Below are 14,783 nucleotides of genomic sequence, written 5' to 3'. Positions count from 1 at the left end.
TTTTTTGCAAGCTGGACTACATTTTTTCTGAGGCACTCTTGTCTGGTTCAAATTCACATTTCTCCCTTTCCTGCTAGGATGTGGAATGTTAATTCTCACTATCTCCCACCTCCCTGGCTGCCATGAGCCTTCTTTAGTGCACCAGCTCTCTGCTCTGTGTGAAACCTGTCCATGCTCATTTGCCTTTCCTGGGCAATATGCCTATCCCACATATCCAACCCTGAGCTTGTAGCTTTCACCTCTCCCACCACAAACCAACAAATGGAAACAACACAAGCAGCGGATAATTAAGAGCTAGTTTTATCAGGAGGTTGATTCAGCATCCTAATAGCTTCTGGAAGTCAGAGCCTGAAGAAATTTTGAATATTGATCTAGAAGGTAGGTTTGGGACGGGGGGTAAGAAAGTAATTTCCTAGGAGAACAAACCAGCCTTGGACTGAGTAATCCCACAGAGTACAGAGAACAGATGCTTCTGAGAAATGCACTGGAAATGCCTTCTCACCAAAATGACCCTTTTTTGGTTCACGGAGATGAGAAGAGGGAGTGAAAAGCCCAGGAAAATTTAAGATGGAACTAAAAGCATTTTGCAGAGATGACAGAACGTCCTGAAAAAAAAAAATGCTGTTCAAATATGTACACGGAAGTCTTGTGTTTATAGAAGTTACTCTACTGTCTGCTAGTGACAGGTCAAAAAGGCCTTGAGGTCCTACAGATGTCACTGGCCGTGGTCCAGGTTTGTTCGTCTGTGCTGGGCTTATCTGGGGAGAGGCACAGAGGGGCACTGGGCCGTGGGAAGGGCTCCCCATGGCGAAGACTTCCCCATGGGATGCTCAGTGCTGGAGGAGGGGTTTTCTCTGTAGCAGTCACACCAGCATCATGCTGTTATCGACAGAGAAGAGGCAGGTGGCAACAACAGCAGAGACAACACCTGTGAACGGAGGGAAATTTTTCTCCCCATAACTCCATCTCTGCCCTGGAGTGGAGATGCAGCCCCAGGCAGCTGTGGCAGCAGGTGTGGGCCAACGCTGGTGTCATGCCAGCTCCTCCACCATCATCCTCGCACAAACAGAAGTGACAAAGGCTCACACTAATACCATTTTCTTTCACATAGCTTGTGCTTATGTGCACAAGGCTAGGTTAATTTTGGAAAAGCCCTGGTCCATATCCTGGTGCATGCAGTTGCTTCTCCTACTGCTGTCCCTGTCCCTGAACTGCCAGCATACCTTAGGAGCCAGTTGAAGTCCATCAGTCTCCTAAATAAGGCATCATCATGGCTTAAGGACAGGTCCATCTGGAGAGCTGTATAAGGGAAAATCAGTGCAGTGTCAGTAGTGGTCAATATAACGGTGATGACAAACTGCTTGGCATAGTCCTTGCAACAGAAACCAACCCTTGTTTCTGCAGTCCAGACCCTTCACCTTAAATAACTGCTTGAGTACCCAAGTCAGCTCCTTTTTTCACTCACACGGGTGTCTGCAGCAGAGGGAAATTTCCTCTATCACCTGATAACCGGGTAAAACAAATCAGGCTGGATGAGCATCCATCAGGAGCTCCTCCAGCACTGCAGCCATCTCCAGCAGTTTAGATGCTCACCTGGGGTCCTGGCAGCTAAACCAACCATGCCTGTGCCAAAAAACACCAGACTTGACCTTTTCAGTCAGAGAATCAGCGTGACAATAAAATACTAAGCTAATAGGGCTTACCTGGCCTCCAGCACAAAGTCCATCAAACCTGGCCTGGCCAGGATGAAATGCAGGGATAGCAGATAACGCTGACACTAATGGTTCAGAGAACTCAGAGGTGCCTGAGCTGCCTGACAGTGCTGCCCCCAGCTGTCAAAGCCAGGAGGCAACCTCAGCCCTCGTCTCCTCCAAGGGCTGGAAGAGGCACACTGAGTCCCCACAAGTGACCAAAGGTTGTGTCCCCATTCACAGCTGGGACCCACCTGCAATGAATGCTCTGTCTCACAGCACTGCCAGTGATGCAGAAGGTCCCTCCATCTGTTTCCAGGTGGCCTGGTTAGCATGACAGCAGATGGGATGGTGCCATTGGGATGCCTGTAAGCACACAGCCACATCCACAGATACACAGTTTCCAGTTCTCTCATCTGGATGAGTGCAACAAAAATGACAGGCCTTCCTCAACACTACACAGTTTCTCAGTAGGTCTCCCGATCTCAACAGTTGTGACCTGCCCTACTCTACTTGAAATTCACCTGTAAGCACAAACCACTGTAGGCTTCAATCTTATAAATCTCCTTTTTCTGGCAGCTCTCCTGTCTGTATCTTTTCACATGATGACCTTCTTTGTTTCCTAGGTGCGCAGACTGCCCTGATTGAGAGAAAAGTCATTCACAGAATGAGTCCTAGATGGGCTTTGATTTCCATCCGAGTGCAATACTGAAAGCCTCAATGTGGGCTTCAAGGCAGTACAGAGCTAGAAATTCAAGATAGATAAGAACAAGCTTGCGCAAAATGTGTCGGTGTAGATGAGTCTCCAGTTGGAGTGGACTGTGCTTACATCTTACCCAGGCCAGGGCTTTACAGGCTGTCTTCCATGTATCCTGGTCCTCCTTCTCAGTAGGCACTGAGGACTTCTCCCTTTGCTAGCTGTGACAAGGGTGTATCTACACTATGCAACAGAATAATACCTCCGCATGACGCAAACCACAGCGATAATACAACTCTGCAAAGCAGCAAACACAATGACAGACATATTTTGTCATGTAGAGACAGCTCATCAGAGTAGCCCTGAGCTGATGGCAGAACTCAGAAAGGCATACATGGCAATACTGAGAAAATGACAACAGCAGCAAGAGCTCTGTATACTGACAGGGAAACACGACAGAAAGCACGGGTTTGGAAAAAAATGAGAAATGCTAGTTTTTGCTACCATGTCCGTCTTTCTGCTACTATTATTCCCCATGTTTTCTGGGCTGCAGAAGGGAAAAAGCACGTGCTTCAGTCTTTTGGACACACCTCCAATGCACGGTCCTCTGTCAGGACCCACAGACCTGCTTGCTCCGGTGGAGGGAGGGGCTTGGACACAGCTGAGGATATAGTGCCCTGTCCAGTTCTGCTGATCTAGAAATGTGGGCTGAAATAACCCTGGCCCACAGCACTACCTCCCCAAGCCCCTCCTGCTTCCCAGTTTATTTCTGCCCTTTGAGTGCAACGTGAGGCAGTGATTTGGTGGATGCTGTCAGCCCGGATCTGCCGAGGCAATCCATGTGACTCATGCTCCCCGCAGGCTCTGCAGCAAAGCACTCGCATCCCTCAGCCTTCAGAGCCAAATGACCCTGTGTGTTTCTTTGCATGTTCCCAAGGTCTACAAGGGAGAAATCTGTGCACTTCAGCCTCTTCTAACTCCTTTTTATTTTGGAGGGGCGCAGAAGGAGAGGGGGAGAACAGTACTCAGCAACCATTTGAATGGCTCATCAGCCTAATGAAGCTACAAAGAGTAGCCTCTGTCCACCCTTCTCAAAGGTGAGGGTAGAGTTTGAGTACCAGACCCTTTCAGGATGTTCAGCTTTGGGCTGATTCCTTTCTGAGAGTATTCACAAGTGGGTGTTTACTAGGAGGGAGCCCAGGGTTCATTAGTGCACTCACCTCTGAGCAACACTTCCAAACCACAGCCTTTGCCTCATGCATGTCGGCATCCTTCCCTGGCATCCCCTCTGAAGAAGCCTTTGGCTCTCCTCCCATTCATTTGCTAGCCAGCTTGGCCAAGTCTTAGAGGTGCTTCCAGATTTGGAGAATTAAAGAATGGCAGAATTAGGAACAGACGTGGTGACAGAGACTGGCTTGCTGGCAAGGAATCAAAAGGGAGGAAAGGAGAAACCCCAGATCCTCAATGCTCCGGCACCAGCTGGCTCGTGTCAAGGCCCTGTTTCAGACTCCAGTGCTGGGAAGTCCCTCCTCTGAGCTTGTCTGAGTGCTGTGTGGAGATGAGGTTCTGAAGGTGAACAGCAGTAACAGCGATGCTGGCTGTGGGAGGACCATGGCTCCAGAGAGGCCAGCACAGCACCTGAAACAATGAGGGGAGCCAGAGAGTGTCCCTGGCAGGGGCCAGCTGCATCCAGCATGTCAGCAGAGTTCCTGAGAGCCCAGTCTGGTTTTTAATTAAGAAACAATTGTTCTCGCCTTTAGAAACCTCAAACGTACCTACAGAAGCTAGAGGAACAGGTGGTAAAATGAAAATTGCAATTCAGTGTTATAAATTTAAAGCAAAGAAATAATTTCAGCTCCTTCCAGATTTCGTAGGTTCCCAGATTAATGATTCAAGAGCTCATAATTATCTTTGTGTATGAGAACAAACAAGTAAGAGTTCAGTAATTTGAGAAAGTAGCATAATTAAATTCTGAAATGACATTTTTGCATCCTTTACAGACTGGAATTCTGCTGGAATACAGATTGCACTGGGCTATTAGTGATGCCACAAGGGCAGGAGGGATGAAAAAAGGGTCAGTAACACTTAAAAAAGAAGAACACACAAAGTATTACAACAGGTGGGTAGTGGGGTCAGGGTATGCAAGAGGATATATACACCTCTGTAAAATGGCATGCATCAAAACAATCATATATTTGACAAGCCTACCCTGGTAATTCCTTTTCCCAAGGAGAATATCACATACAAACATTTCTGTATGTGACAGAGGTGAAAAAAAAATCTTTTAGAAGGTGTCCTGCTGTGTAAGTAAAAATATTCAGTGGTAAGCAGGCATTCACAAGTTCAAATCCTAGATTTTACATTGCAAGCTCTTAAAATATTTGTGAGTAGCTCATGACCAGCGCTAGTCCTCTGCCCCCTGATGTGAGCTATTATCAGTTGCCCATTTTGCAGATGAAATATCCGAGAAACCTCACTAAATCTTTCCGTACAGTGCTAGAAATAGAACCTAAGGTTTGGCTATGACAAATCTACATTGCAGACACTGTCAGTGAAGGAAAATGGTAACATATCTGCTTGGCTGGATTCTTTTTAGCCATTAGCCACACCCTGCTCAGAGAGCCAGAAGAGATGCCAGGAAACCTGCTTGAAAGCATGCTAGTCGTAGCCTCACAGGAGGCTGTATAAGCTGTGTTGGGGCTCTGAGGATGGATTTAATTGCATCCATGATCTGTGAGAAACATATGAAACCTCCCATGGTCACTATCAAAGTCCTGAGTAAGAGCTGCAAACCATCAAAACCCCATGAAGTGCATTTGGCTGTCTGTTAATGCTTCTGCTTTTAGGATTCTGCTGTTTTTTCTTGGTTAATGAGCCCTGTTCCTTTAAGAATCCAAGGCACCTCTGGGAAGAGCATTTCCCTGGACCTGCAGAGCTTCTGCCCAGAAATAACTGATCTTTATGCAATGAACTTTTCCAGAAAACATTTCATACCCTGACACTGCAACAGTGGTGTTTCTTTGGGCCTGGATGCCTTAGATTATTTTGGTGAGCTACTGAGACTTTAGACAGCAGATCACTGGTTGGAGTACAGCCTGACTCTGTGGGCATTAAAAATCGCTCCCACTCTGTGAGTCCTTCTGAGAGATGAGTAGGTGGGGGTGTCTCATTTCTACCCTGGACTTCCTAGATACACAGGCAACCCTGCACCACAGGGCTTCAGCATTTCCAGATCATCATCCACATTCCACATCAAGTGCTCCTTTGCATGTGGATTGTCAATATGCTCCACATTCACAGTTGCAACCTCCCTTTTATGAAAACCAGTGAAACCAGGTGTCTGGAAATCCTAGGCAAATAAAGGCAGTCCTTGAAATCCATTTAGAAGAGATGGATGGACGGACAAGCATCTGCTTTGGAGTGTGACAGCCCTGGGGTAAAAGCTCTTCTTCCCACAGAGTTCATTCCACTTCACAGTAAATCTTCACTTTCGTGCTTTCATTCAGACTAATAACCCAGACATATTTGCAAACTCCTTGAGATAGGAGGACCTGTCCCCATGCAGCTCTGCTCACCAATCTCTGTCAGGTGTAGCACAGCCATCCAGCTGCAGGATGTCCCTACCTGAGCAGAGCCGAGGTGGGCAGACAGTGCAGAAAGTGCTAGAAGCTTGGTTTGCTGAGAACAAAAGGATTTATTCACCCACGCAGGCAGGCTAACAACTCACGCTTAAGAGACTCAACTTCTGAATCAGAAGAGGATGGTAACGTGGAAGTTATCACATTAAGCAATTCACACAAATGACACAATTGGAGCTGCAAAATGTTTACATTTGCGGATATAGACCTTCTCACTTCAAGGCATAAACCTCCTGCCAAATATATGGGTTGAAAAGCAATGACAGAGGACTGTCCCGTCTCACATCTCTGGTTCCTTCTGTAGCTAGACTGCCCACTGAGCTGAACTACCTTGGGGCCATTGCACTGTGGGAATCCCTCATGCCAAAGAATAGCCAGAGAATAGAGGTATCATCATCATCCACCTTCCTCAGAAACATCTCTTATCACCTACCTGACACAAAGCCAGATCTGTTCTAGTGTCTCCTCGTTGTACTCACTGTCCCTAAAAGAGCCCCTACTTACGACAGCTACTGCAATGCAAATTTTTTTTACACCTCTGGAACTGCCTTTGCTGCTGCCCCTGGGCCTGAGAACCAGCAGTACCTCCAGCTTTCTTACTCAGGAGTCTCTCCCTCTGCTGATCATATAAACCTCAGACAAAATTCCTCGGTATCCAAAGCACTTGGAATCGCCTTAGTCAAAACTGAGAATGATATATGAAATCTGCCCTGTCAGAGAGGGAGATAAAACTGAGCAGACCCTGGATCTGTAGGTCCACTTTAGCAAACAGGGTAGAGGAAAACATCTGATGACGAGTATGTTGGGGCCCTGCTGTAAATGTCTGGGGACTTATTTAGGACTAATCCTAGCCCAAAGCAAAGCTGAATTCTCACAGTCCTCAGAGCACATTTGCTGCACACCTTGCAGGTCCTTTCACCTAAATTGTTCAGGTTTTCTTGATCCAAACTGAGGTGCTAATGCAGCTGCACCCTGACTGTCCAGAAACAGCAGACTGTGAATTTTGATGCAGGAAAGGAGCACAGAGATTTTGGTAGACATCAGGTCCTAAAATGTCCTCATTTAGGAAGACAGGGAGGGCGCTGGTGCCTTCACTTCAGTAGCCAGACAGTAACAGGTAAATGAGATGTCTGTTGCCTTGTGAAGACGTTCTAGCCCTTGCTGAGGTGACAGAGATCGAGGGGAAGATTTACCCCTCTGGCATGGCCAACCAACTCATCTGAGCACTACTCCTGCCCTATCTCCTTAACTTTTTCCCTGTTTGTGGGACCGCACTGCTAGTTGATGATGGAAGAGGCCATCACAGCAGCTGTGCAAACTGAGGCACCAGTGTCCTGGGCACCCTGCCCTCCAAGCACCCCTCGCAGGCACCTCTGTGGGCACCAGTTCTTTGCCTTTCCCTTCATGTCGCACCCATCCTCCCGTGATCTATTACGGCCTGGGTGCCTCCTCATAACCCTCTTTGGGAACGGGAACACAGCAAACCCTTGTCCTGCAAGTGGCACTGCCGGTGGCGGCCCGTCTCGCCCCGTGGGGCAGGGGGGCTGCGCGGACGGGGGAGCCGCTGTGGCCGGGCCATGACCAACACCGGCTCAGGGAGCACAGTCGAGCACGGCTCGCCCCGTCACCCCGGCCCGTCGTGAGTCGCGGAGGGGCCGGTGCCGGGGCGGCGGCTCCAGCTCCCGCTCCCGCTCCCGTCCGCCCGTCCCGCCCCCTGGCTGCTCGGCCCGGCGGTGCTCCCGCCGCCGTCCCCCGCCGGCGCTCCCCGCCCCTCGCCCCTCGCCGAGCCCCGCCCGGCGGTGGCCGGAGCGCGGGGCCGGGGCGGCTGCCTGCGGCGGCCGGTGCTGCGGCGGCCGGGGCCGGGGCCGGGCGCAGGGGCCGGCAGAGCCGGGCAGAGGCGCGCACAGCCGCGCGGGGCGCCCGTCGCCATGGCAGCGCTTGCTCCGGCGAGAGGTAAGATGGGTCCCCCCGGCCCCCGCCGCCGCCGCCGCGATCGGCCCCCGCTCCGCCGGCGGCGGCCCCCGCTCCGCCGAGCGCAGGGCGGCGCCGCCGCCGCCGCCGGGCACGGCCGCGCCCCGGGGCGCCCCGCGGGCTCCGCGGCCCCCGCTCCGCACAGCCCAGCCCAGCACCGGCCGCACGGCTCCGCCGCCGGGCGAGGCTCGGGGCGCTCGGATACCCTGCCGTGCCCGGGCTGCCGAGTAGGGGGGCGGAGGGAGGGGGCGGCGGGGCAGCAGCGCACCTCGGCCCGGCCGCCGCATCCCCCGGCACCCCCGGCTTTCTCCGCGCTTCTTTGCAATCATTCTGGGTCATCTTCCCCTCCGAGCCCCCTCCCTCGCCTCCCCCTGCATCACCATCCGCGGGAGTGCGTGCCCCGCAGGAGGGATGGGCGGTAGGGTGAAGCCGGGGAGCAGGGCCAGGTGAGGGGGGGGGGGGGGGGGTTTCCCCGACCTAGGCTCTCCATCTCCGGGGGTAGGAGGATCACAGCCTGGAGCAGAATTGGGCCCCAAAGCCAGCAGAAGCGGGAGGGTTTCAGCCTCACAGAGGGAACAGTTTGGGCCACCAGAACAAGCCGGGTGGGAAGGGCAGCAGAAGGAGATGCTGCAAGGAAATTCATTCCCCTGGTATTATTGGGGCCCGGTAGCTCCGTAAGAGTCTCCAGAGGCCACGGGCTTAACTGCAAGAGTGGTGGTGCTGGGGGGGGAAAGATGGAACAGGGCAGAATGGGTCATCGCAAATCCAGTCATGGCAAACTGCTCCAGGGATGAAAGGTGGAAATGCCTCAGGTGGTTACAGAGAGGGTGAGAAAACAGGGAGAAGCAGAAGGAAAGAGACAGGTGGGAATTGAGCCACTATCTCAGACTGGGGGGAGCACAGAGCCATCCACACAAAGATTAAGTTTACATCTGCTCTCGTCAAGGCATAGAACAGGCCTGTACCTTCCTGAAATATACTGCTTGGATGTCCTCTATGGATGAAGACAGAAGAGGGGTCTGAGATGGTAGGACTAGGGCTCACTGGCAGAGGTGAGTTGTCTCAGGGCTAGGTTAGCAGTCTTGTTTGCTAAGTTTGTGACTGTGGAATGTCTGAGACCAGAACTGCTCTAGCAGAAACGTGTGTAGCCAAAAGACTTGTGTTTCAAGACGGTGGGATGGCAACGTAGTGCTGGAGTGGTGGAACCTACCCATGGATGGAACAAGATGGGAGCAGCAGGTTAAAATCTAGAGCACTGGCAGAGAAAAGCTGAGGTCTAAAGACTGTGGGAGCTGTACGGCAGAAACAAGGGAGTGTAACAGTGCATGCATGGGAATGTCAGGACTGCAATGGCAAGGGATGATGCAGATCAGGCGTTCCATGTCAGAAATGGCATTAGTAACGCTTTGGGTAGGGAGCCTCAGACTGGAAGGACAGGGAGCATGATGTGTCTCAGCAGCACTGGATGGAGTTGCTGGAGGACAGTCTGGCCTGAGCTATGCAGGGACTGATGCAAATCTGGCTCTTCTGTTCCTTGAAAGACATAAAGCTGCTCTTCACTGTCTAAATCATGACAAGGTGTTAGTGTGGGCAAAGGAGAGAGAGAGAGATCTGGGGAGATAGAATGATCTTAAATTACTTTTTCTCTTTTCTCTCTTCTGCAGTGAACCTCATGCCCTGAATCTCCAAGGGAACCTTTGAAAAGGATCTTCCCCTCCCCACGATCTCATTGTTTGCCAGCTCTGTGCACAAGAAAGCTTGAAAGACCAGGCTGAGCCCTGGAAGACAGCGAAAAGGACAATGCAGTGAGAGTGCTGTGAGATCTTGGATAGGGAACCCTCTGAATCCCGTTCCTAACTGTTCTCTCTGTTGATAGCTCTCAGATAGCCTTAGCAGGAACCTCTAAAGGGCCACGAGTGTGGTGGCATTTGGTGAGAGGGGAATTAAACAGTGTGTGCACCACCCTCATTATTTCCACAGGACCTTTGTTCTCCCTCTCGTCATCTCTGAAAATCTTGGCTAGCTGCTCATTCCCTAGGACACTGGTCAGCCTGCACTTGCTTCTACCAAACTTCTTGGGGTCTCCAGAAGTCCCTGCTTGTGTGTGTGTGGCCTTCACCAGTCCCAGCAGGAAGTGGTCTCTGAGTCAAAAGGTGTCTGGTTGTCACATGAAGTAAGGAGAGCTTTTTCTTTGGGGGAAGAGTGGAGGAGAGAGATGAAATAGATGGGGAAGAAAAAAAAAAGTGTGCCCAAACAAGTGAGGGAAGAAGCACTGGCAAGTATTCATGAGAGAGAAAGAAAGTGGAAGAAAGAAAAAGAAAGAGAACTAGGGAAAAAACAGATGAAAAAGTTAGAACAAGAGAAAGAAATATAATCAAACAGAAGGGAAAGGGAGGACTGAAAGCAAGACAGAGCTGACGACTGTTCTGCCTGGCACCTGATGGCAATGCCTTGAGGAATCCCTCCAGTGTGCAAACAACTTGCATTGCAGCAGCAGATGAGGAGGAACGTGGCTCTGCCAGTGCAGAGTCCCACTCACCCTCTTAGAAAATCCCAGCAGCAGGGACAGGGTGCAGTCTAGCAGGGGTGGCAGCATGGGGGACTCTGATTCAGAGTCCACCTTGCACAACAACTCACTGTGGTGGCTGGCATGTGGGATGTTAGCTCTGTTGGCCAACTCCTGGATCATCCTCAGCATCACAGCCAAACAGCAGAAACACAAGCCTCTGGAGCTGCTGCTATGCTTCCTTGCTGGCACCCACATCCTCATGGCAGCAGTACCCCTCACCACCTATGCTGTGGTGCAGCTGCGGCGCGAGTCCTCCGACTACGACTGGAATGAAAGCATCTGCAAGGTCTTTGTCTCCACGTACTACACCCTGGCGTTGGCCACCTGCTTCACAGTGGCCTCCCTGTCCTACCACCGGATGTGGATGGTGAGATGGCCAGTCAACTACCGCCTGAGCAATGCCAAGAAGCAGGCTCTGCACGCAGTCATGGGCATCTGGATGGTGTCATTCATCCTCTCCACCCTGCCCTCCATCGGCTGGCACAACAACGGGGAGCGCTACTATGCCCGGGGCTGCCAGTTCATTGTCAGCAAAATAGGGCTGGGCTTCGGTGTCTGCTTTAGCCTCCTGCTGCTCGGAGGAATCGTCATGGGCTTGGTGTGCGTGGGTATCACTTTCTACCAAACCCTGTGGGCACACAGAAGACGCCGGCGATGCCGCCATCAGAGAGCAGAGGAAGCATCATCCTGCTCTTCATCAGCACACACCACTTTCAATGTGCCAGCCATTGTGGTGGAGGATGTACGAGGCAAACGGAGGTCTTCACTGGATGGCTCCGAGTCAGCCAAGACCTCCTTGCAGATGACCAACCTCATAAGTGCTATTGTCTTCCTGTATGACACACTCACTGGGGTTCCTATCTTGGTAAGCAGCAAGTTCTCCCTTTCCCTTCAGAGTCTGCAGTTAAACCAGATTTCATTTTCTCTCAAGTTTTAGAGAAGAAACTCTGTATCCTGTCCTATGAGCTGCAGAACTGCCGCATCTGAATCTGTGTTATTCTGAGTGGCAGTTTTAAAAAGATTGCAATAATTCTGTCATCCTTCCATGGCAGCATTTCCTTAAGTCTAAGCCTGAGGAATACACACCACACAGCTAAAACCACTGTGAAAGTTTTAACTGGCTAAGAGGAGAGGAGATTATTCTGCCAACTTACTTACAGAAACAATGAGATTTCTATTTTTCCAGTTTGCTTCTGGAGAGCTGATACACCGGCTTTAAAAGCTGTTGTATCCAGTTTTCTTTTTCCTTCTGCTTCTGTAGTTGTAGGCAGCATTCAGGTTTTGGCTGGACGGTTGATTCACTGCAAAACTGGAGAAGTTTTCAAAGGCAATCATTAAAGAGAACAGAGGAGCTTAGTCACAGCTTTTTTTTTTTTTTTTTTCCCCAATGGCTGCGTCCTTTGTTAGCATGCATTTAGCTCCAGCTCATAATGAGCACGGGTAAGAAGGGATGCTAGCGCCAGGTCTCACGTTAGAGATATGACAGCTTGGAACGTGGTGCAGCAGACTTGGGGCAAGACCCCAAGAGCACTTTTTCAAAGAGACACAGGGTAATTACTTGATGAATCCTTTACAGACAGATTACGTTCCACTATAGAGTTGATTCTTATCTTTCTTCCTTGATCCCCACTTCTGTCTCCTTTCTTGACATTGTTTCTTTTTCTTACCTCGAAGGTTGTGAGCTTTTTTAGCCTGCGCTATGATACGGCCCCCACCTGGATGGTCCTGGCTGTGCTCTGGTGTTCCATGGTACAGACCTTGCTGCTCCCCTCTTTCATCTGGTCCTGCGAGCGCTACCGAGCAGATCTCCGCACTGTGTGGGAGCAGTGTGTGGCTATCATGTCTGAGGAAGATGCAGATGATGGTAAGTTCCTCATGAACCCACAGTTACCTTTCTTCACTAACCACCTCCCCAAAAGACTACAGAGGAAAGAGGGGGTCTGCTTTGGGGAAAGGATTTGGTGGTGTTGCAGGTGGCTAGGTGAGATGCATGTTACAGCTTGGAGTCAGCAACCATGAGATATTCTGGAGAAGGCTCTGCCACTCGCTTGCTGCTTTAGGACTAGCATCCAGGAAGAATTAGTGCAACATCCTTCTCAGTAGTTGCAAGTATAGAGACATTGTGTGTGGCTGCCAAACCACAACCAAAGTGACATGCTGGGCCTCAGCCCAACTTGCTGATCCAAAGGTCCAAGATCTTTGGCAGTGAGCAATTCAAACGCAAGACAGAAGAAATAGGGCAGTCTCTGGGTGCTTTTAGTGCTGCTGCAAGCAGAAAGATGAGGTCCTTGTTCGGAGGTGAGCCCTGAGGGCTGCAAGTAGGACAGCAAGTCAGACAAGCATTAGGATGGCATCCACGTGCCCTGATAATGCTACTCTTCTGACTGAAAAGTGTTGACTGCCATTCTCCTCCTTGCCAACAGATGGTGTGTGTGATGATTATGGTGATGGCAGGATCTGCAAAGTGAGATTTGATGCGAACGGCGCTGCAGCTGTGAAGCGGGACTCCCGGGACATCAAGCTGCTACCCATGCACCACATGTTGTTGCCCCAAGACAAGGTGCACTACCTGCAGGTGAGCCAAGGGCTAGCAGGGGCAGCCTCACAACCCACTCCCTGCCTTCTCTGTCAGTCTCCCACGCCTTTATGCCCTCTTGACTCTCTTCTCTGAGAAAACCTCAGCTACTCCCTTCCTGTCCTGATTCTCCAAGTCTTCTATCACCTTCCTCCTTCTCTGTTTTCCAGGTCCCTATCTCACGGAGAATGTCACATGATGAGACTAACATCTTCTCCGCCCACCGCTCTGCTCCATCCTTCCTACACAAGTGGTCTTCATCTGATGACATCCGCATTTCTACCCCCCGCAAGCCTGGGGGCCCTGGATTCTTGCCTCCTCAGCTGCATGACTACCAGCACCGCCGGCGGCCCCCAGAAGATGAGCTGACGACCCTACGGCAATTTTTGGAGGGGGGGCTACTGCCCCGGGGCTCCAGCTCCAGCGCCTGCTTCTTCCGAGACGAGATCACCACGTTCATCGACGAGACGCCGCAACCCACCCCAGCCTGCAGCCCACGGCACTCCCGTCTCCTGCTTGCATCACGCCGTGATCGCCGCCTCTCCCTCGGCAGCAGAGAGGAGGAGAATGCGGACCGGCCACGCCGCTGCTCCGTGGTTGGCAACGAAGTCTGGCATCTGCAGAATGGAGAGCAGGCGCCATGTGAAAGGACCCTTGAGGCCTGCGAGCCACAGACCTTCCAGGATCCCAAACTATGAGAGACAGCATCAAAAACATTCAGTGCCATCATGATTTTTAAATAAAACTGCAAGTGTTCCCTTTGTTCCGGGACCCGATCACTAATTTGCATTTTCATCTTTCTCGCCAGCAGGCAAGAAACACGGCACCCCACTCTGCTGGGGGGAAAAAAGAAGTGGGACAGATCTGCAGAAGGGAGCACAACGGAGGGACAAGCCAGCCTGTGCCTGCTCTCAGGTTACAAACACATCCACCGCTGCCACCACCACTTGGCATCCTCGCCAGTCCCGTCCCTTTGTGAACTCCACCCTCGCATCCGCTCTGCCCTAAGAGAAAAGGCAGGCGCAGAATGGTATTAAAATTCTATATTTGGAGTGTCAATCGTGTGTCTGTTTTTAAAATACTATATTAGTAATAATTTTGTTTCCATAGAAACAAAATGACTGGCCCAATGTTTAATGAAGCTTCACAGGCTTCTGGAAGGGAAATGCAGAACGTGCGAGGCTCCTTTCCTCCCTCTTCATCCTTTCTTGTCTGTGCATCTGAAAGGTAACAGATGCTTCGCAGCTCAGGAAAGGGAATGATGCCCATAGAGGAGCTGTCATGGGAGACTGGGTGAAAAGTCTTCCTGTCCATTTCACGGGACATAGTGCTAAGCAGGAGTGGCCTCTGGGGTTTCTAATATTGCTCAGACAAAAGGTTTTGCTTTGAGGCAATGCTAGGCTTGAAAAAAATTAAATTTTCTCCAAGAAGTCCCTGACCCATAACATCTCATTTCACCAATGCAAACTGTTGATTCCAGTGTGAACTATGCATGAAACATCAGATGACCCAAACTTCTCACCCAAACAGGAAAGCTGCCAGAGCCTTCTAGGGGAAAGGCCCCAACTACCCTTGTTGTCAAAGATGGGAGCGGTTGAGGTCTGGAGCAGGCTCCTGCCCCACGCAAAACTCTTGGTAGGGC

General features: G+C 51.0%; 1 protein-coding gene across 2 annotated transcripts; it reads left to right on the top strand.

The window, feature by feature from the left end:
• Positions 1-7,881: 7,881 nt before the first annotated feature.
• Positions 7,882-14,200, top strand: GPR162 (G protein-coupled receptor 162). Of its 2 annotated transcripts, none has more exons than XM_027885211.1 (5): positions 7,882-7,979; positions 9,662-11,431; positions 12,241-12,430; positions 12,990-13,141; positions 13,312-14,200. In XM_027885211.1, the coding sequence occupies exons 2-5, from the start codon at positions 10,592-10,594 to the stop codon at positions 13,837-13,839; spliced, it is 1,710 nt and encodes a 569-aa protein (XP_027741012.1). In that variant the 5' UTR covers positions 7,882-7,979; positions 9,662-10,591; the 3' UTR covers positions 13,840-14,200. The 2 variants fall into 2 exon arrangements, with proteins under 2 accessions (XP_027741012.1, XP_027741013.1); XM_027885212.1 differs by lacking the exon at positions 7,882-7,979 and adding an exon at positions 8,324-8,443.
• Positions 14,201-14,783: the final 583 nt, after the last annotated feature.

The sequence above is a fragment of the Empidonax traillii genome, unplaced genomic scaffold, assembly GCF_003031625.1.
Source record: "Empidonax traillii isolate 1590-97213 ecotype Southwest subspecies unplaced genomic scaffold, ASM303162v1 scaffold163:size1593379, whole genome shotgun sequence".
In the NCBI taxonomy this organism is placed as follows: Eukaryota; Metazoa; Chordata; class Aves; order Passeriformes; family Tyrannidae; genus Empidonax; species Empidonax traillii.
This window is presented reverse-complemented; position numbering and strand designations above follow the sequence as displayed.